Below are 23,798 nucleotides of genomic sequence, written 5' to 3' on the forward strand. Positions count from 1 at the left end.
GTTATGTGCTGTGTTGTTTAACACTAAAACCGCCAGAGGTCGCTGTATACCTAAAACCGCCAACGGGTAAAGTTTACCCGCTATTGATTTCCAAGGTACAATGTACCATACAGAACAGTGAGTTTTGATCGCACAGGGATGAAATGTATACCAATATAATCTGTGGACTTTCAGCTTTTCATATTATATAGTTTGTACAGATAGCATGAAATATAAAATATCGCTACAGTGCTGATTTAAATGCTTGGTGTTAGACTTGTGTTTTGTTTAGGTATATATCTCTATCTCTCTCTCCATCTATCTATAACTATCTATTTGTCTATCTCTCTATCTATCTATCTATCTATCTATATATATCTATCCATCTATCTATCTATCTATCTATCTTTCTCTCTATCTATAGGAACAGCAGTAGACAAAAGCTTTGCTATAGCAACACGTCATGTTTATGTTTACGCGCGAAATCAACAGCGCGAGGAGCGCTGCATAATCTATGGTAGAAATATTACCCACTCTCGCTAATAAACGCTTGATGTTAGGCTTGTGTTTCGTAAAGGTAAAAATGCTTCATATCGTCTGATAGCCTTCTACTCATAAAAAAACAACAATAACATGACAATAATATAAATTAATATAATAATGTATTTGTTATATAATTGAACAACAGATAACACAGAACGTATACAAATAACAAAAAATATCAGAGAAGAAGAACAATAAGAACGAACACATCGATCACAACGTTTCACAAACACTCAAACACAATTGTTGCAAACACTGAGCACCTTGGCTGTGCATTTGCCACACACAGCATCCCCACACTTGACACATTTGCAGAACGTTTTATTCTGCATGCAGTGCGCCTTCACCATGCAGGTCATTCTCCTGCGCTCTTCTGCACCAGCACCGCTGAAGGGCAGGTCCGCAAGTGGTGGCGATTTTGATGCCATCCACTCAGCGCGCAGCTCCTGTGCCAGCTGGAGCATGAAGTCCCTTCTCGGTATGTTCTCATGGCTCATGCAGCTCCTGTACAGCACCCAGGCATTGTTGGCAGCGAGATCCAGCGATTTATAAAAGACAGCAACGGGCCATCTGAGAGAAAACATAGGATTTAGTAAAAACGATTGACCAATGCAGTGTTTTCTATAGGCCTAAAATAATAATAATAATAATAATAATATAACAACAATAACAATAATAGCCTACCTTTCACCGAATATTGGCGAGCCATTTGATCGAGCACGTCAACCCCCACTTTTGAGTGGCTGTAGTATTCCACAGTCTCTGGCTTTTTCTTTCTTTCTGTGGAGATGGCCACATGCTGGTGTTGCGTGCTGAGTATTGTCACGTTTCTCCTCGGCTTGCACTGGTAGACTGAGAGCACCATTTGGTCGCTCTTCAGCACCATGGTGCTGAACAGCTCAGATCTCCCTTGCACAGAGGGTGGGAGCTCCCGCTTGTTGCGCTTCATGGTTCCCACTAGGTTGGTATTTTTGGCGAGAAGCGCTTTGGCGAGAGGGAGGGAGGTAAAGAAATTGTCTGTGGTTATATTTCTTCCCTTACCAACAAAGGGCTCCACCAGCCTCAGCACCACGTTCTCTCCTAGCCGTTGTGTTGCTGGCCTGCTGGCATCTTTTCCCAGGTAAGGGAAGCCATTCAGCATGTATTTGCTGTCAACGTCAGCTGCCAGCCAAAACTTGATGCCAAATGTGTCCGGCTTGTTGGGCATGTACTGTGTGAATGGACATCTTGATTTGGTCGGGAATAGCTGTTCATCCACAGTGATGTCGGACCCTGGCCTGTAGGACGCGATTGAATTTTCGACAAAACGATCCCACACCTTCCTCACGTGCGTAAACTTGTCGGTGGTCAACCGGCACCGGCGGTCTCCTTTTTATCAAAGCGCAGGTAGCGCATGATTTCCCGAAACCTGTTCCTCGGCAGTGTTGCGTTGAAGAACGCGTTGCCCCACTGCTCGGACCAGAAACTCTCCATCTCAATATTCTTCCCACAATATGCACCTCTCACATAGAGAAGCGCAATAAAGGCCTTCAGCTCCATAATAGAGACATCCCAGGTGGCTCTGTCTCTCCGCGCTTCAGCAATTATGCAATCATGGATTTCCTCCAACATTACATTATCACACAGACACATAAATGCTGTGAGTTTGTCAGTAATGTTGTGACGTGCGTGTGGTGTGGGGCCAGCAGACTCCGTGAGGATGTTCTGTATCTGCCGTCTCCCTGCGCCTCCACAAGGCTCCATGACCGCCCACACTGTGCCATCTTTCCCGATCTCTTGGGCTGGTGACGGCTCAGTGGCACACACTAAATAGGAGAGAGGAAAACACTACTTTAGACTAAAGTATATTTCATAAATGTTTATTTGATAATATTACATCCTCGAAAGGCAATGAAAAGATCATTTGTAAAAAGAAAAGGCATTATCTATATGCCTTGATATCTTATAGCCTACGATTTGTAGAAAAGTAGGAAATAAAAAACAAGAATCATCATACCTTCTACATGGGCTGGTACAGTAGGCCCATCTGCAAGCGGGGGATCCGGATGGGACGGCCTCACGTTCCGCGGAGGCTCAGGATCGCTGTCAGATGACCCATCAGAGGCAGAACAAACCCAGGACACATCACTCAGTCCTGATACTTCCCCACCATCAGACTCTGCTACGCTCAGACGGTTTAGCAACGCTAGTGCCTCCTGTACGTTCATGAGTCTCTTTCATTTGTCCACTTTGGAAATATAACCGGCTCTCTCTATCTATCTCTCTCTCTCTTTCTATCTATCTGTCTATCTATCTATTAATCTATATATCTATCTCTCTATCTCTCTATCAATCTCTCTCTCAATCTATCTATCTCTCAATCTCTCTCTCTATCTACAGCAGTAGATGTTGACGTAAAGGCGTTGCTATAGCAACACGTCATGTTTATGTTTACGCGCGAAATCAATAGCGCGAGGAGCGTAAATATTACCCGCTGGCGGAAATAGGTATAAATAGCCATTTTTTTGGCGACTTTTTCAATCTGACTTCATATTGACAATTTTTAACAACACAGGGTGTTACATAACACACTTTCATGAAAAGTCACGGACTGGGAGACTTTAATATTTTATTGAAAAAAAGTTGCATACAATAAAAAAACAGCTGCGGGTAAAATTTACCCGTTGGCGGTTCTAGTGTTAACCATAGTGTAATGTTCTTCCTATTTTAAAGATATTTTAAGAAAAATAAGTTTCTCCTTGTTAAAAACAAGTCAGTTTTGCAACAGCTATTCCCTAGTGGATTAAGCTGGACATTAAAATAGCGCACTCTGGTGGTAGTACAGAATTATTACACAAATAGAAGAAACACCATAACATTTTGAAGTATAATTTTAAGTGTTATAAATAAACACTTGCTTGATCGCCAAGATAGAATTGCAAGTGGTTTCTAATTATAAGATAAGAAACTTTACATAATACTTTTTCAAACACCAATTTATTGAAGCTAACACAAGTAGTGACATTAGCATAATTTCATACACTTCGGTATGCACTGTACACAGGAGATTTAGATTCGAACCAATATTCATATTTCAAAGTCAAAACCATACACGGTTCAATTTTTATTTTAACATTTCATATTTTAATTTTGCATAATTTTTATATATTAGTTAACTTTATTAATATTTTACCTAAAACTTTAAAAAGAATAAAATATCTAACTTAACATTTAAAAAAAAAAAATGAATAAAACCTTGAGCAACTAAAAAAAACCAGATTTAAAGTTCGGACCAACAGCAACGAAGGTGCTAGTCAGAAGATTAGTGCTTCATCTTTGATAAGTTACTAAATAATTAGAGAACATGTCACCAAAACAAACTAAGTTGAGACTAGACGCAGAGCCAGGCTCAACAGCAGATATCAAGGGAAGGATACAAATCAGATCAGATGCTATAACAGTTCCAAATCTTAGACAAAAGACATGGAACCACATGGAGAAACTGTTGGAACAGTGGCAAACGAGAGGACTGTTTCCAGCAGATGATCAGCCTGGACCAACGAAAGCCCATAGAAAAGCTATAGTTGAACATGAGAATGCTGAATACCTACAACAGGAAAGAGCATGGATCAAAGCCGGACAACCCTCTTGGTATGGACCTGAAAACATTGCTATGAACAGAGCTGAAAAAAGAAAAGTTATGGTTGCAAGTCTGGTATTCCATCTGGAAGATGCCAGCCAAGGATTGACAAACAGCTTACATGTGGTAGAACTCAGCAGAAGAATGGAAGAGGAGACCAACAGAAGAATGGAAGAATCCAACAGAATAATGGAAGAACTCTGCAGAATAATGGAAAAGGAACTCCACAGAAGAATGGAAGAGCAGCTCAACTGTTACGGTTGCTGTTTCTGCCTGCTCGTTAACCTGTCTGGGATTGTTTGCAGCTGTGTGTGTGTGATTATGTAAATGAGCTGTGTGGTTGTCCCAACGTCATTGGCTGCCCATCCTCTGGTCCACCTCTGAAGATGGTGATTGGATTGACGTCATCCAATCGCCGCGCACACCTGCTGGGGAGGAGTACAAAGGCCGCGGACTATCACCACTCTGGAGGCTCTGTTGAGTGAACAGACGCCTCTCGCTATTTGCTCCTTGTTCTGGGGGTTAACTTGTGTGGACCGTGTTATTGTGATTAGCAGTACTGTTGTGATTAGATGTGCTTAGATTAGTTTGATTAGTTATGCTTAGATTAGTTTAGTATTGTTTGACTGTTGTCCTAGCTGTGTTTTCTTACAGCCTTCCTTTCCTAGTTGTACCACTTTTACAGTGAGGTTTTGTTTCCTTCTTTATTTAGTGTGTGAGTATTTAGTTTCCCTGTAGCCTATGCGTTTAGACTCACTGTTTAGAGTCCTCCCTTAGTTTGGTTGCCCATTTAAACTTGCGCCCTTGTGGCCTCTTTTGTTTGTTATATAAACCGGTGTTTGTGGCAATTTGTTTGTTGGAGAGAACAAGAAGAAAGAAGAACCGGTGCATATACCTCCATGCCATTGATAGCGGCTGGAAGAGGAGGATTTCAATACCAACCATGGACTCACAGGGACATGGAAGCATTAGTGTCAAATAGGGATGTAACGATACCAAAAACTCACGGTACGATAATATCGCGATAACAAGTCCACGGTATGGTATTTATCGCGATATTGAATAATAAAGGGAAGAAAAAAAAAATCAGAATTTTTTTTTCTTCAATAAAACATCTTTTTACTCGGAAAATGTTTTTTTATTACATAATAAATCTGATTTTTACAGCATTTTTGTAGGATAGCAGTATTTTAAAGTGTCAAAAACAAAGTGACAGTAACAGACTGGAACAAGAAAACCAATGTTTTTTTACCTACTAGTACTACCAAACAAAGTAAGCATTTTCTTTATGCCACTGCATCTCACAAATAAACAAGGACATTTAATAATCAGACCCTGCAATAAAATAAATCAAGTTTCACTTTAGTTTTTCAAGTAACTCAACTCAAACTCACTAGTCACTCACTCAGCATCATCAGACAGGTTTTTAGGAATATGAGAATGTCCACATTTCCAGGTATTTATAAGCTGGGATGTTTGGGCATTTACAATATCCCCTGCTCTGGAAAAAACTCTGTCGCTTGGTACTGATGTTGCTGGGACACCAGTGGTCGCGTTAACCGAATATTTTATTTAACAATGACGGAAAAATCTGAAAGCAGTCTGTCATTTTGACAGATTAGAACAAACTCGGAACAGCGCCAACGTTTCCCCGCAGCCAGGCTCTGGTGTTATGCCGTGTTATGCATGCCCTCCAAAAGGAAATGATATAGTTTCCAAACCGCACTTTGCCGTACAGATCAATACATGTCTGGGAGGTCTTGCTTTACGCTGTGCGCGTCCCGCGAGGTGCATGCACACACGGCATAACACCGCCCCCCCCCCCCCCGTTGACAGTTCATGAGCATGCTCTATCGTGAACTTTTCAGACCCGACGGGTAATAAGGGATTATGACGGATATTTTACGATCCTGTCTGTCGAAATGACGGACAGCGAAAAAGTCTAACGCCAGGCTTATTGACAGGGCGAGATATAAATATATGGTTGATACTTGTCAATGTCTCTAGGTGTGTAAATGTAGCCCTGTAAATACGATGTCCTTTTGTGTTATCTGTTGTTTTATTTTCATGTTGTAACCTAATTGCTGCCATGTTAGAGAGTTCTCTCTTGAAAAAGAGATCGATGATCTCAATGGGACCACCTGGTTAAATAAAGGTTTAAAAAAAAAAAAGTGTTTAAAAAAAAAAAGTGTTTTTAAAAAAAAACTTTCTTTTTTTAAATAACTTTTTTTTGAAAATCGCGGTAGATTTTGTCAGTCTCACGACGGTATTGGGAAGTTTATTTACCGCAATACTGCGATATTCGGTATATCGTTACATCCCTAGTGTCAAAGCTACCTCCACTCACGAAAGGAGGTCATAAGTGGGTGAATGATCTGGAGAGATACACAGCCCAAGACCACCTGTGCTTGGGAGACATGAGGGCCCTGCTCGGACGGATTGAAGGACGACTTGAAGTGAGAGCAATAGATTCCAAGGCCAAATGCACCAACTCTCCAGATTACATTTCCTTCAACAAAGTCAGGTCGAGGTATTGGGCTGCCATTCTTCAAATCTACCCAACAACACGGAGTTTACATGCCCTCAACAGCCTGAGAAAAGAACCGGGGGAAGACATGTATGCCTTCCTGAAGAGATGTGAAGGAGTGTGGGAGGACTGCACTGGAGAACGACATGACGTTTCACCGTCTGTCGTAATGCTGTGGAAGAACGCGGTCAATAACGCCCTTCCCCAATCAGTGCAGGCAAGCCTGGGAGATGTGGTGGCATTAGACGCTATACCCATTGAAGAATGGAGACAACATCTAATTTACCACGATATGAAATACCAAGCAACCCAGAGGGAAAAAGACGAAGAAATTAAAACATTACAACTAAGACTCTTGAAGATACAAATAGCTGAGAAAGATACCGAAGCTAATAAAAACAAGAAAGCGGCAAGGCAAATGGCAGCTACATCAGAGAAGGCAGTGCAGATTCCTCCAACAATTCAAGCTCAGGAAGAACCAGAGAATGCAGGGCAGACATCTCAAACAGTTGAATCTCAGATAGTGCCAGAGAATCAGATGGAGAACCAACAACCAGGAGGTTTCCGAGGAGGCAGAGGCAGAGAAAAAGTTCTCCGGTTTGAGGGATGCTACATATGCAATCAGCTGGGCCATTGGGCTAGAGATTGTCCACAACAACAAATGAAATACCCACCACATGCACCAAACAACGGCCCACCATGCAGTTTCCATGATGACGACGGAGGTAGGGGGTCCCAGAGATGTCAAAGACGTACAGGATTTCCAAACATGAACCAAATGCCACTGACAGCCTGGTATCAACCACAACAATGAGGAAGCTTAGAGGACCAGACCATCAGGTTATGCATCTTCAGCACTAGAGTATTTTGAAATCCAGCTACATAGAGCCACATATGTCACCACAGGAGGGAGAGGTTAAATGTTATTTAAAAGATAGTGAGTAGAATATTGCATTTACACATAAAGCATCCACAGAGTAGTAGAAGATTAAGACATAGTAGAACACTATTTTTGTAATTATGAGAAGGAAAATACATTACGAGTGATGTTGTTCCCCCACGCAGAAAACTATTGTGTCCACACAGCTAGTGAGTTCAAGACGATGGGCTTCCACCCAAAATATGCAAGGGGCGGCGATACACCTGACGTGAAGCTGTCCAGACCTGAAAACAGAAACTCGATTCTGCTGTGGTGAAGTCTGGCTACAAAGGGAGGTGTTCCAATAGGGTCGCTTGTCTCAAACCAGTGAAGAAGTCAACAAGAACCCAGCTGAACTAGAGAGTGACTGTTAGCGGGAGAACTGTGCCGGAGCGACAGAGACTGGCCCAACATTTTCCAGCCAGTACATAGGTAGACCCCGTCAGAAGACCGGGGCTGTGTTTAAAGGGGAACTTCATTTATTCTTAGCCAGAAGTGCAGTTTTTAATCAAACAAATTATGTGATTTATGGAGTCAGATTACATTTTTCTCATAAACACAATTTTATAATCGGTCTGAAGTATCTGTTTTAAGGCATGAGCCGCAGATTAAATAACATAAAACTGATTGAGAGCTTGGAGGAAGAAGTTGTAGGGTTTTTACAACAGTTTCAAGAATCAGTCTTTATTTATTTATTCTTGAGTAACTTTACGGATTTATAGTGTAGTGCGTAAGGCAATATCTCATTTGAGTGAGGGGCACCAGCCCTTCATGCAGGTCACTCTCTGTGAGAATAGTTCATATTTTCCCTCCAGTTTGGAGAAATATTATTTTATCATATGTTAGCTCAACAGTCTCAACCAAGCCTCTAATCCTAGAATTATTGAGACGCATTACCGACATCAGGGGTATTGTTTCTCGTAGCAACAAATGCATAATACCATGACAAAAGCCATTATTGAAACAAGTAAACTATTAGAAGTGCTAATGGCAAATGTTTTGTGAATATGCATTTATGCCATCAGAAAGCCATACATCATACGATATTTTTGTACGCCTTGTGGGTACACGGAGAAGTTATAATTTATTTAATCCAACGTTATGTGTTTTACATGTCCTGTTCATAATAGGGTAATCATTGCAATATTAATTGAGCATTTTATGCTCAAAGGAGGGAGTGTCATGATTATACAGATATGTTGATTTCAGTGACGTAGTTAATAAATAATAACATGTAGTTAACAATAGGTCTCATAACAACAAGAGGTATGCCGAAGCTTGGGCCTTCTCCAAGGAGGGAGTGGTCCAGTTTTAGATATTAGACAAATAGAAGTGGATGAATATGTCAGAACTCTGAGTAATATTATGCAAGTTTTGTCTACACAGCAGGCTAGGAAAAATACAGAGATACCAGACGAGACACCAGAAGAGACTCCTGTTCGGCCAGGTGATTGGGTGAGGGTGAAAGTTCACAAAAGACAGCGGGCTGATCCCCGGTGGACGGAAGCGTGAAAAGTCGTAACAAACTTCACACGCGCTCCGGTTTAAAGGTAAAGAAAAAGGAGCAAATTGACACCACCTCACACATTGTCACCCTTCACTGGCAACTTCCAGAACATTATTGGGAGTTAGGACTGATTTGGCAGAGCTGGAACCAAACAAAAGACAAATTGACAAAAGAAAAATTGTCTATAGATTTTTATAGATTGTACATTAATGTGAAAACCTATTTTTTGTTTTACATCTGAAAAAGAGTCCAATCTTTTGTATATGTTATTTTTGTACTCATTATTTAAATTCTGTAACGAACATAACCAGGGATAAAATAGAGATGATGACAAGAACAAAGCCAAACCAATTGTGGGGTCCCCTTGGGCAGTGGTTCCCAACCGGTGTGCCGCGGCACGCTGGGGTGCCGCGAGCACTGTCCAAGTGTGCCGCAAAAAAACGTATTTTTATGCTCCACATTTTTTTCTCACTTAATAAACTTCACTTCATATACACTTTATTTTATTGTGTACAATGTACAATGGAGTTCATAAGCTAATAAAACATATATTGCTCAGATTTAGAAATATTAAACAGCTTAAATTCTCATGATTTACGTCAGCCGTCATTGTTTACGGTGTGCAGAGCAGCTTTTTATCCTCGCACCAAATAATTTCAAGATGGATCGTTACGTAGTGACAATAAATAAAGAAGCACCCCAGCCCTCAACAACACAGGCAGGGATGACAGAACATGATGGAACAGCAGTGCAAAAGAAGTCTAAAAGCAGACAGTACAGCGAAAGCTACCTTCGGTATGGTTTCTCCTGGACTGGGGATGCTGACTGCCCGACGCCAGAATGCCTAATCTGCAGAGAAAAATTATCCAACGAAGGAATGGTGCCAAGTAAACTAGCAAGACATTTAGGAAAAAACATCCTTCTTATAATTCCAAGGACATTGAGTATTTCCAGAGACTGAAATCACAAAATGAGAAGCAGAGTCAACGTATGCTTTCGTCTCTACGTGTCTCTGACAAAGCACAAGAGGCCAGCTATTTGGTTGCTGAGTTAATCGCCAAGGCAAAAAAGGCCCACACTATCGCGGAAAACCTCATTCTACCGGCATGTAAGGAAATTGTCAGGGTAATGATAGGGCCAGATGCTACTAAAGAAATCGATAAAACTCCATTATCCAACAATACAATGAAACGTCGCATCGATGACATGTCAGTAGACATAGAAACGGTCCTAACTGAAAGAATACAGAGAAGTGGCAAATTCGCTCTGCAAGTTGATGATTCAATAGAAATAAGTGGCCACTGTCAACTCATTGCCAACGTGAGATATGTTGACGGAAAATCCATTGAGGAGAACTTATTTTTTTGCAAAGAGTTACACACACATGCAACCGGAGAGGAAATGTACAAGACCACAGCTGATTACCTGACAGAACAGGGTCTAAACTGGGGGATGTGCCACAGCATTTGCACCGACGGGGCTGCTTCAATGACGGGGAGGGTGAAAGGCTTTGTAAATAAAGTGAGACAGGTAAATCCCGATGTACAGATAACCCACTGGATGTTACACCGAGAAGCCCTTGTCGCCAAAGCTATGCCACCATACCTCACTGCAGTATTAGAACAAGCTGTGAAAATAGTGAACTACATCAAGTCCCGTCCGCTGAAGTCGCGGTTATTCAGCACATTGTGCAATGAGATGGGGGGTGAGCACCATGGCCTTTTACTGCACACGGAGGTCCGCTGGCTGTCACGGGGCAAGGTGCTGTCCCGTGTCTACGAGCTCCGCGACGAACTTGTTGCATTTGCAAATGAGCACGACTTATCCTACAAAGAACACATGGATGATGAATCGTGGTGGGTTAAGCTTGCATATCTGGAAGATATTTTTAGCCACCTCAATGACCTCAACATCAGAATGCAAGGGAAGAATGAGAATATCCTGACAGCCACAGACACAGACAGACTCAATGGTTTCCGATCCAAGTTAAGACTGTGGCAAAATAAAGTCGCCAAGAAAAACATTGAATGTTTCCGCCGACATCCAGTGACCCAGCGCACAAGACAGCATTTTTTCTACAAGTTGTAGCTGCTCACCTGAGAGTGCTGGAGGAGAGGTATGAGTCATATTTCCCTCCTATGAATGAAGACTTCGATTGGCTCCGGGATCTGTTTAATCCTCTGTCATTAATATCAGCCACAAGTTTAAACAGCAGAGCTCAGGATGAACTCGCAGAGCTATCTATGGACCGCTCCCTGAAACTGAAGCACGGGGAACTACGTCTGGATATATTTGGCTGCTTGTGGGACACGAGTATCCATCCCTCTCAGAGAGTGCCATCAAGGTGCTTTTACAGTTTCCAACCTCCTACTTGTGCGAGCTGGCGTTTTTCTCACTCGCATATGTCAAAAACAAGACCCGGACCCGGCTGTCAGTGGAGCAGCACCTACGCGTTGCGCTGTCCACTATCCCCCCACACATCAAGAGACTTTGCTCACAAAAGCAGGCACAAGTGTCGCACAAGCACCGTGTAACGGTCTGAGAAATGTTTATGTTTGGATGTTAATTTGTGTGCCTTTCTTATAAATGTATGATTTATGATTTTGTCAATCAGTATTATTTGGATAGCGAAATGCAGAATGCTTCATATTTGGGATGTGGTTGATGAGTCACATGACCACAGTCAGGTCAGAGGGCATTGTTTCATCCCTCCAATTCTATTACGTTATTATTTAATCTAAGTGATAATAGGCCTGCCTCTTTTGAATTCCAAATGTAAAATAATAACTGTATTGATATGTATTCGTGTTTTTACACAGGTAGGCCTACTATTCAACAAACATCACCATGTTGTTATTTAACAAAATAATGTTGTTTAGTCGAAAAAAACGAACAGGAGGAAATGCAGCCCGGCTCTCGATTTTTAATCCTAATTTAATCATCATCTTCACCACGATCATTTATGTTTATGTTCGCCGAATTGACATGAAATCACTGACACATATGAATATACTGTATTCAACTTCATTAAAACGTTATTAACGTGCCTAAACTCAGTAATTCACTAAAAATATTTATATTTTAATGGAGCCTCGTCGGCAGATCAGGATCCCAAAGTGTGGCGGAGGGATCCTGATCTGCATGACGGGTGCTATTTTCCCCATAAGGAACAAGTCGCTGCAAATTATCCCGCTTATACACGGCCACATTCTCAACAAAGTAACGACATGACTCCCAGTATTAATTGAAATGGATTTAGAAAATGTTTTTATTGATTTAAAAAATAGTTGTATGTATTGATTTAAATTGACATGCATCCGCTAAGAAAAATAGTCCGTTGTTACAGTTTTTTAAACAGTCTGAATGAAACGGCAGCTCTCAGCTGTGTATTTACACAACTAATGGCCCATCAACCACAGCTCTCTCCCCCCCTCCCCCCCCGTGATCTTTCTTCTCCAGCAGCTAAATTAACTGTAGGTTACTCTGAGTAACCATAGACTGTATGTGACAAGCTTACAGTTAGTGACGTAACAACACCATAAAAGCTGGTGGGTTGAAAGCAATACGGGAGGTACAAATAACTAGAATAATTGTGATTTATTTATTGTGGCTTTTATGTTTTTAGGTATAAAATGTTATGTAATTCAGGCTTATAGTTCACCCTTCTCTAAAAGCCTTCAACAATGACAATATTCATAGTAATTTAAAAAATCCTTCCAACACACATTGTAAAACATAGCCTACTGTAAGTTAAGAAATCATTCCAATATGTACATCTTCTGATGTAACAACAATAACATTATAAATAGTAACATAGTTGAACATGGTATTGCACATTTAGCTTTGAGTGTTACTGACCTGAGATGTTTTTATTACATGAATTAAGGTGACTGAGGCTTTTTAACATACAGGGATGCAAACTCATCAGGTATGAAGAAGGTGACAAGGATCCGAGCCCCTGGCTCCCCCACCCCACAGAATATCGGCTTTAAAATGAGGAATAACAGAGGATATTAGCAGAACAACTAAAGCAGCAATGTTAATAATAACAGAAACACCAAAGAGTCACATCTAATAGAAATATATAAAAGCATTTATTTTGAATTGTGTAGCAGTCAGTTTATAATTTTGGCAGCACTGTTGAGCATTTTGAAAATGTATTTTCATGCCTCTGTGCAAGGCTTAGTCTTTCTATCTTTATAGCCACATGGTGTAAAGTAACTAAGTTCATAAACTCAACAAGTACTATACTTGGGCACAATTTTGAGATACTTGTACTTTATTTAAGTATTTCAATGTTTTGCTACTTTGTTCTTCTACCCCACTACAGTTCAGAGGTACATGGTGTACTTTTCCTCCTCTAAATGTATTTAATACCTTTAGTTACTTTACAGATGTGGATGAATTATGTGAAATATAATCAAGTGTTAAATCAGACTTTAGTTCCACCTGGAGCAAATCCACAAGCTACCCTGCAGTATACAAAGTCATTCAAACTAGCTGCACCTTTACCAGCTTTGAGAACACTTTCATGATCCATCATTATAAAACATATCATATATATTATTCTGAAATGGACCAATCTGCACAATGACTACTTTTACTGTCGCTACTTTCACTATATTTTGATGAGAATACTTTTCTACTTTTACTTGAGGAACATTTTGAATGCAGGACTTTTACTGTAACAGAGTATTCCTACACTCTGGTACTTCTACTTTTACTCAAGTACAAGATCTGAGTACTTTTACTCTAGTACAAGATCTGAGTACTTCTACTTTTACTCAAGTACAAGATCTGAGTACTTCTCCTTTTACTGAAGTAGAAGATCTGTGTGCTTCTACTTTTACTCAAGTACAAGACCTGAGTGCTTCTACTTTTACTCAAGTACAAGATCTATGTGCTTCTACTTTTACTCAAGTACAAGATCTGAGTACTTTTACTCAAGTACAATATATATACTTATACCACCTCTGTTTATAGCCTATGAAAAAAACTATGAGAAATAGAAGGCTAAAGCTAACGTTAGCAGATAGTGACAATGTATGCTAGCTAGCTAGCTCAACGATTCCTTAAATAATATTGCCACAGAAAAACTTTTCAGTTCACATCACGCTCTGCCGCTCCAACAGGGAGCTCTGCTCTGAACACCTGAGCGGCCCGTTCTAACAGCTGTTCACCAGCGGTCCAGTCTGTGCCACAGTGACTCCGGACGCACAGTTAATATTAACGAACGCACCCGTAGGTAATGTAGCTGCTGAAGCTAGACCATCATGTCGGAGCAGCAGAGCCTTATTATACATCCTCCATGAGCAGACCCGACAGGCAGGAAGACTCGAGCACACAGCTCGCACTTCATTACTATATATATAAAAAAAGAACACCATGCGTGTCATGATGGCACATAACAGCTCACGGCCGCAGATTACTCCGGGTCCCAGACCCCTCCATACCCCAAAAATATTTGTATCGCAGATCTACATGAATCACACAAACGACCTATTTTGGATTCAAAACGGCGAATTTCGCCGAAAGGTGACAAGTTTGCATCACTGAACATAGACAGAGCACAACTGAAACATAACATCTGAAACGATGTAACAACATAATACACTTGTGGGGATGCAGCTTGGGATGTGAGGAGTGAGGGACACGGCTTAGAATGGGCGTGTCGCCTGGCAGGACAGGAGAGTGTGCACCAGTCTGCCTTGATCTATGAATTCATGTCCGTGACACTCACTGCTGCCCACAGCTGTTTTATAGAAGGAAAACCTCCTTCACTTCATGAAAGTGTTTTAACCACACACACCTCTACACACACATGACAGGTAGGCCTGTCACGATAATTAATTGTGTTGGACGATAAATTTTTCTGGAAATTATTGCGATAAACGATAATATTGTCGGCACCGTTTTAAGACCATTTTAGACATAATGATAATATATAATAATAATTCAAGTACATCCTTTCAAACATAACTTTTTATTGAACATTCAACATTGCAAATGAAATGTGAAATAATATTAAAATATATAAATTATATATAATAAATAAAACAAATTAATTAAATTATAATAAATTAATTAAATCACACACAACCAAAACAATAAATTAATTAGAGTCAGGCTGGAAAACAGAGCTCTCTCTCTCATGTATATATATAAATAAATAAATAAATAAATAAATAAATAAATAAATATGAGCACACATTATCTCACAAGCTAAAAAAAACCTCCTTAAAACAACAGTCAAGTGTACAGTCCACTGTCAAAGACCCAGATGCCTCAAAAGGCCATATCCAAATCTGTTTTTCTAAGTTTTCGAGCAAGGAACACCAACATGTTTGCATTGTCGGGCGGGGGCTCTCCATCTCCAGCTGCCGTGTTTGCTCCCAGCTGGGAAAACGGAATGGGGTGGTTGTGTTTTAGGTGGTTTCAAATGCGTGGTATTGCCTGCTTTTGTCGTTACCTTTTTTAAACCAATGTGACACACCGCCCGGCTCATTTAAGTCCGTAGGTTCGCCTCGTTGATTTGGTTTGAATCCAAATTCTGCCACACCGGAGAATCGAGATGTGTAGTTAGGTTTTGTAACCAATTCCATTTCACTTTAAATTCCCCGCTAGTAAGTCACACGTTGTCTCCCGCTTGTCGCTATATTATTAATTTGGCTGCTACGCTGCTGCACGTGCACGCGGAGTGTCCTGACCTGGCTGTGTGTCAGCCCCGCCCCTCACAGCGCGCCTGGCAGCCACAGCGCTCCAGGCTAAAATGCTGGTCACATCTTTATGTAAACGGTAATTTATCGAGTTCAGAAAAGTTATCGAGTCCATTTTTATTTATCGTACGATAAGTCAATTTATCGATTATCGCGACAGGCCTAATGACAGGTGTTATTTTCCCCATAAGGAACAAGTCGCTGCAAATTATCCCGCTTATTACATGGCCACATTCTCAACAAAGTAACGACATGATTCCCAATATTAATTTAAATGCTTTTATGGATTTAGAAAATGTTTTTATTGATTTAAAAAATAGTTGTATTGATTTAAAAAATAGTTGTACGGATTGATTTAAATTGACATGCATCCGCTAAGAAAAATAGTCCGTTGTTAACGTTTTTTAAACAGTCTGAATGAAACGGCAGCTCTCAGCTGTGTATTTACCATAGGTATTTACATAACTAATGGCCCATCAACCACAGCTCTCTCCCCCCCTCCCTCCCTGATCTTTCTTCTCCAGCAGCTAAATTAACTGTAGGTTACTCTGAGTGACAAGCTTACAATTAGACACAACACTGTCATTGCAAGTGACCCTCAGTTAGTTGATTTTTATGTTCAACTGCTAAATTCGTTACTGATAAAAAAGGGCTTCTACTGTACCTAATTACCTTAACACTAGAACCACCAGAGATCTTAGTATAGACCTACCTAAACCTGTCAAATCCCGCTATTAGAATGCAATTTTTAACAACATAGGGTGCTACATAACACACTTTCAGGAAAAGTCACGGACTGGGAGACTTTAATATTTTTATTGAAAAACAGTTACATTGCACATACACAACAACACACATCACACAAATTGACCCGATTGGCGGTTCTAGTGTTAAATAAACTCACTAATTAATGAAACCAGTTCAATATGCATTATTCTTATTTTTATCATTCTTTATGAGCGCTGAAATAGTCTTAAAATCAGATCTGTTTTTTAAATGAAATCTGACGGCAGGCAGTTAGCTCTGATCACCTATGATAAATGTGCCACACCTAATCTGGCCATTCAGCCACAGAGGTCCCTCTATACAAATCAAACTGTAGACGGTGTGAAAGCACCTATTGTTTTAAATAATGGTCGGAATGTGACCTGTGAGCCTTCTGAATTACCGTGGGACAGCACATTCTAAACTAAAATGTTCAATCAATAAAGTAACATCTTATCTTATCTTATCTTAATATTATCTTCATATTAATAATAATAATAAATCATACAGTATGTGTCCGAAAGGGAGCAGGAGGAAGCAAACACAAAAATATACAACAAATATACTGCATATTAAAGCAAACGATTGTAAAGGTAAAAGTATGAGCATAACAAATAAAGAAGTGTATTGTAAACATTTACATTATAATTATGATTATTTAATATATAAAGACTATATATTATTGAATTACAAGATTAGATATACTTTAGTTGATCTAAAATATTGATGTGTTCAAATGCTCTTCAAAACACAACTGAAAGTCCATGAAACTTGTCTTTCTGTATTTGTGAATGAAGCGCCATCTCCTGGTTAAAACCTGAAATTGAAAATCTGGCAACGCCCTCTTGGAAAATAGTGGGAGGGCTTAACATTCCTCTATACTGGTCTTAGGCAGGTCTTAGGCAGGAAGCTGTAAGCTGGAGTCTGAAATTCAGTGCTACATCTGTAGACCTACAGTTTAAAGGGATGGTTTTAGTAACCACTCTATAAAAGCAGACAAATCTTTATTTGTATGGAAAATGTTAAAGGTAGAGCTAGTACCAAGCCAAAGATAGTATTCCAATCTAGAGTATTGATTTCTCCATTGTAGCATGGTTATTACCTCAGGAGGGAAGATTAAGGTGGAAATAACAATTTTTTTTCGTCCAAGATATAGAGTTTTAAAAAGACACTGGGCAAAGAGAGATTGCAACTTTTTAATTAAAAAAAACTAATATAATTGGGAGTAATACATGCGGGGCCTTGGATCACTCATTGTGATGGTGCATATTTTACAACAAATATCGTTCAGGGAGAAGGGGTCGCTCGACCCACCCTGCAGATGTTTTAAATCTTACTTGCAGCTTCAGAGGGAGCGCACGGCACCAGAGTATGAGTTTTAAAAGACAAGCGCCACCAGCTCGTAATGGTCATCCATTCACCAGATGACCTGACATTTAGAGATGTTATTTAAAGGAGAAACATACCTGCCATAAGTGTAAATTCCGGAATTGAACTACAAACCATTAAATGAAATTACTTCTGTTTTTAAAATCCTTGTTAAAGGAGGGAGTAATTATCACATGCTCGGGCACCCAAGGTTCCACACACTGTAAAAGGGGTTAGCATAGTTATTTAAGTAGACCATAATTGAAAATAAATTAGTATAATGCGTTATTGATATTCCACCGGTTCTCACACCATTTCAGGGACTTTATCACTGCATTAGAACAGACCACCCAAAGGTACTGAGTAGGAACTTTTAAGTGATGAAATTCTACAACTGTTGTAACTGACCAAAATCTTCTCCCAGAAATGACTGTCTAGAATGCCGTACCCCAGAGTAGAACGCACAACGGCCCCTTCTAGAGAACATATTACTTTCATACCTTAAATGGTATGAAAGGAGGGAGGGTACATTTCTCATGAGGAGACAGTTACAAACAGGGGCGTAGCTGGAAATTCTGGGCCCCATGAAAGAATCTATTTGTGGGCCCCCAATCCATGCGAGTGCGCATTAGCGCGCACGCTAAAAAAAATGTGGCCATTTATTTATTGATGAAAACGCATAATATGGTTTTTACCTATACATTCGGATCAGCAGTTCAGCACCAGTTCAGGATGTCGCATTGCGTTCATCTTCAATGAATGGACCAATGCAATAGTCTACCAAACAACCTTGAGTTGCACTAGCTAGGCATATTTTCCCCTATTCTTGTGACAATGTTTTCTGATACTCAACATACAAAAGCTGTTACTTGTCCTGTCTCTCTGTAATCCCATCTCCAACACAAATAGTCTACTCAAGCACACTATTAGGTTGACAGACACTTACATTTTGATGTGCTCTGAAGTATACAATCGTTCCCTGCTTGGATATACCTTTTACGAAGCAGATTTTGAACTGTCGCGGGCAGAGCACTAGCTTTTTTGCTGTAGCGGCCGGGTTGCTGCCTTTCTCAGCAGAGTGCTAAAGCCCTACCTGTTACACGCGCAAGTAATTCGAGGAGGCGCGAGTGACAAGTGTTGAGTTATTGGTGGGGACAATTCAGGATTCTTGGATACTGGTGGGGTCAGAACCTTGCGTCCACCCCCAAAACGACACGATGAAACCCAACCTCGAAAACCCTGTTGAAGTTAATGAACTGTAATGGACTGCAAGAAATCAACATGCACTGACTATCAACTTTATCTTCTGTCTATTTAATTGAAAATTACACCCAATACAGGAATGAACAAACAAAAAATCTCAACATTCTTTGACTTATTAAATTAAGATTTGAACAACACAAGGACAAAAGTATAAATTAACTGAAGATTTGAACATAATTATAAAACAATAAACTCTCAGGACATGAACACACTTACAGCAAACAATGAAAAATGTAGTGCGAGAGGACTATGCATCAGATAGTAATTGTTCACAATGTGGGCTGTAGCCTGTCAGCTTACTATAGGGAAACATCCCACAATCCTGTCATAGACTGGATTTTTATTCCTAAATCCCGAACGCCAATCGCCGGACCTTCTTGGTGGCAAAATCTTTTACGAGCTCTTTGAAATCAAGTGACAGAGCCAGCTTGCTTTCAATCGATAACATTGCAAGGCTGTTCAACCTCTCTTGCGACATGGTAGATCTTAAATAGCTCTTGATAAGTTTCAACTTACTAAATGATCTTTCACCACCAGCTACGGTAACTGGGAGCGTCAAGAAAATTCTGAGGGCAATGCAAACGTCTCCAAAAATGCTCTGGAGTTCCATCTTGTATATTGCATTCAGTAGATCAAGAGAGCTACAATCAGGGGGGAAAGTGGCAGAAAATATTTTATTGAGATGCCTTATCTCACTCTCAAACTGATCTGTGAGATCCTGTGAGTATTTCTCCCTCAGTGGCTGACACACAGAAGCCATGACACTGTCACTCAACTTCCCAATTTTAAGTATGGCAGCAAATTCTTCAACAATATTTGCTGTTGTTTGGAACCGAGTGTCCAAGTCACTTATGATCTGGTCCATGGCAGTGAGAAACACAGTGTTACGGAATGTTGTTTCTGGCCTATCCTCCTGACCTGTTCCTTCAGCAGTTTCATCATGAAACCTCTTCCTCCTCCTCTCACGGCAAAGTTCTTTTTTGAAATGAGGTGGAACCTCCATTTCCTTAGCTACCATTGATGCCTCAGACAGAATAGCATCCCATCCATTTCTGAGAATCTGCATCTCATCTCTTAGTGCAGCAACATTACCTGCCTCCACCTCTATTGAGATTTTCCCTGACTGGAGTATCACATTTCTGTCATCAATAGATTGCAATACTTTCACCCAAATGGTGAGAAGGACAATGGCATCAAATGACATGAGGTAGTTCCTCAGACCAACAGCTTCAGATCTGGCCTCACCTGTGAGACTGCATGAGCTCAGTATGGTAGCAAGGGCTTCAATGACACCAGGTAGGTGCTTTGCTACAGGTTTCACAGCATCAATTCTCGCACTCCAGCGAGTGTCAGATAGCCTATGTACAGAGCAACCTGTTTTCTTTTTGTATATAGACCAACGAGATGGACTGGCACTTACAAATGTGTAGAGGCGGTTAATGTAACCAAAAAAGTTGGATACTTCAGGGCTCGATTCTGCAGCATGCACGCCTACCAGATTCAACGTGTGGGAGGCACAAGGTGAGAAAGTAGCAAGATTATTCTTTTTCAGTATTTGTGCTTGGACTCCCTTGATTTTCCCTGACATATTCGCCCCATTATCATACCCTTGCCCCCTGCAATCACTAATGTCTATCCCTAGATCCAGAAGCACACTCTCCATCATGCCTGCTATTTCACATCCTGTTTTTCCGTTGAAATCTTTGAATTCAATAAATCTTACAGTGATCTCCCATTCGCCTGTGTCTTCATTATAATGTACATATCTTATGAGCACAACATTTTGCTCGGTGTGGGAAATGTCAGGCGTTGCATCACAAATGATTCCATAGTATATGGCATCCTCCCTTTCCGTCAGAATGGTTTTTAAAACCTTTCCCCCACACAATTCAATAAACTCGTTCTGGATGTCTGGGCTCAGATAATGAGTTAGCTGGCTTCCTTTTTTGGATGTCCTGATTTTGTCTAAGTGGTCTTTCAAGAGTGGATCATATCGTGACAAAAGTTCTAGCGTACCTACAAAATTTCCATTGTGGACATCGCCCAAAGCATGCGTTTTACCTCGGAAAGCTAAATTCCTCGTTGCCAAGTGCAGAGTGACATCAAGGAGTCTCTGCAAGATAGCTTTGTTTTTCTCAATTTCAGACTGTAGCTCTCTCTGCAACTGATGATCAACGCCACATGCAGTCATAACCGAACACTGTAGGTGTTTCCATCGCAAATAACAGTCCCTGTGATTCCTACTTGTTTCATGGCTTGGGAATTTATCATACATGCGACGCCACTCGACGTCACACATCTTGTATCCCTGGTCACTACTCAAAGCACTAAGAGAGGGTATTTTTTGCTCCTTGGAGAAAAGAACACATGGTATGCAGAACAGTGCATTTGCACTTTCACTGTGAATCAACCAGTCCCTTTTCACTTTTCCCCTACCCTTATCTGCTTTGGTGTATTTCAAGTAATCTGGAAATCTCTTTCCCTTTGAATCATGTGGAATTTCTTGATCTGTTTCTCGCATTGCTAATTTCTTTACAATAGTTGCCCTGTCCTTGTCACTCATCCTAGCTGGGAACAACCCTGGGTCAAGTGATAATAGCAGATCTTCTACCTCAGACACCACTACAGGTGGCTCAGTATCTGTGGCATCCTGTGTCGGAGCCTCACTTTGTCCCTGACATTGACTGTCCATAGCTGCTTCCTCCTCATCTGTGCTGCTTTCATGGTCCTCGACCTCTTCTTGTACTGGTACCTCTGCCTCTTCACCTCTGCTCTCCTCGTTGGCTGCCTTGCTCGAAGGCCCTGGCTCTAGAGTATCCATAGTGTACATAATTTATAAAATGCCCTATAATAGTAATAACACAGTACAGCTCGAGCTATCTCTTAATTGTTATAATAATAATAATAATAATAATAATAATAATAATCATTTGTATAGATATTTTTCAATTGCTCAAATCTAGCTATAGCTACTGTAACAACCTCAATTTAATGTGCCAGTGGTCAATGGTATTGCAATTACTGGAAGAACTAGAGTAACTAAATGTGAATATTACCTAAAGTTGTATTCAATGCATGGTAAGCATATTTAAAATCTGTTTGTTAACCCCAAGCCCTGCTGCTTTACCTCCCTCTCCTTCAACTGGGAACCGGCCTGAGGGAAGGGGTACTGATCCTGAAGCCGCATCTGTGCATTAGAGCAGATGTGATTAGCATGTAACATTATACAGGTTAGGTTAGCTAGCCATAGCAAAAGGGCATAGCTGCTGGATACAAATTCACTGGGCTCATCGACACTCATCTAATTTTTGATAGCAACAGGTAGCTAACGTCAGCCACAAAATGTTGGCTAAGCTGTTATGGGCTTCAAAACAAGTTCTGTGAATAAATACCTTTCTTGTGAAAATACTTGGTGACTATCTGTCGACCTCTTTTATTATTTTCCTCTTGCTGACGTTTTTTCTTTCGTTTCTGAGCTCCTGATTCATGAGCTGTAGAGGACATTTTCCTGTCAGTCTGTTCAAGCTGCAAGCTGCTGGTGCACTGCTGTGCCGCCTAGTTATAGTTGAAAGTGGGGGTGCAAGATTAGTAACTGGCAGGCAAGGGGTGGTTTGGAGTGGGTCAGGCACGACCACCTCCATGGCAGAATTGTTTTAATTTAATGAAAACCTGTACGTGCAATTTCCTGCAATATAGAGCACAGAACTGTCTCAAAATCCTATGGGATCCTAAAGGATTCCTATAGGGTTCCAAAAACATATAGAGATTCCTATAGCATTTTTTGACTAGGGATGTTATCCTACACTTTAAGCTGTCTGATATCCCATTACCTGTAACTCTTGGGTCTCTTTCTCACTTCCTCTGCCTCCTCCCTGAGTCTGCACAGTCACCACATCATTCTACATTAAGGAGAGCAATACACTTATGAGTACACTGAACTGGTTTGAATACACAATCTTTATGCTACTCTGTAAAGAAAGGGAGAGAGGGGGGAATATATTATCCAAGTATTTGTGTCTTAATTTGCTATGTTATCCTACACTTTAAGCTGACTGATATTTCCATTACCTGTAACTCTTGTGTCTCTTTCTCTCCTTCTCTGCCTCCTCCCTGAGTCTGCACTGTCACCACCACATCATTCTACACAGGAGAGCAATACACGTATGAATACACTGAACTGGGTTGAATACATGATTTTTTATTTTTTATGCCATGGGCTACCTGGTTGGCTGGCTGGCTGGCTACACACACACACACACACACACACACACACACACACACACACACACACACACACACACACACACACACACACACACACACACACACACACACACACACACACACACACACACACACACACACACACACAGTGTGCAGGTTAGTTACAGTAGGAGATGGGCTTCTATCATATTATCTTCTATCATTCTATAATTCATTCTTCTTTTATTTTCATTTCAGGTAGTTGTACCTTAAGAGAATTGAAGGCTGGCATCTGTAAATGCAGATAGATATAAGTACTTTATTCTTATTTTATTATCATTATTTTCTTTCCAATGAAATGAAATCAGAAAATAAGTGGTATATGATGG

The 23,798-nt window shown here is 40.5% G+C and overlaps 2 protein-coding genes across 2 annotated transcripts; both read right to left on the reverse strand.

The window, feature by feature from the left end:
- Positions 1-672: 672 nt before the first annotated feature.
- Positions 673-2,314, reverse strand: LOC307016542 (piggyBac transposable element-derived protein 4-like). The gene is made up of 2 exons (XM_079645670.1): positions 1,207-2,314; positions 673-1,092 (listed from the first exon to the last, which is right to left on the reverse strand). The coding sequence occupies exons 1-2, from the start codon at positions 1,727-1,729 to the stop codon at positions 1,016-1,018; spliced, it is 600 nt and encodes a 199-aa protein (XP_079501796.1). The 5' UTR covers positions 1,730-2,314; the 3' UTR covers positions 673-1,015.
- Positions 1,870-23,552, reverse strand: LOC307016204 (uncharacterized protein; the record flags this gene model as incomplete). Its single annotated transcript, XM_079645247.1, has 5 exons — positions 23,275-23,552; positions 23,037-23,105; positions 20,930-22,761; positions 2,519-2,717; positions 1,870-2,327 (listed from the first exon to the last, which is right to left on the reverse strand). The coding sequence occupies exons 3-5, from the start codon at positions 22,034-22,036 to the stop codon at positions 1,870-1,872; spliced, it is 1,764 nt and encodes a 587-aa protein (XP_079501373.1). The 5' UTR covers positions 22,037-22,761; positions 23,037-23,105; positions 23,275-23,552.
- Between the last annotated feature and the right edge of the window lie 246 nt (positions 23,553-23,798).

This window comes from Notothenia rossii (genome assembly GCF_949606895.1).
Source record: "Notothenia rossii genome assembly, chromosome: 8".
NCBI classification, from domain to species: Eukaryota; Metazoa; Chordata; class Actinopteri; order Perciformes; family Nototheniidae; genus Notothenia; species Notothenia rossii.

What these genes read in the sequence shown, in the direction of transcription:
- LOC307016542 (XM_079645670.1), bottom strand. Translation starts at nt 1,729, where the DNA reads ATGCCCAACAAGCCGGACACATTTGGCATCAAGTTTTGGCTGGCAGCT. An exon ending in TCGCCAATATTCGGTGAAAG is followed by an intron (nt 1,093 to 1,206) that starts GTAGGCTATTAT and finishes GTTTTCTCTCAG; the next exon opens with ATGGCCCGTTGCTGTCTTTT.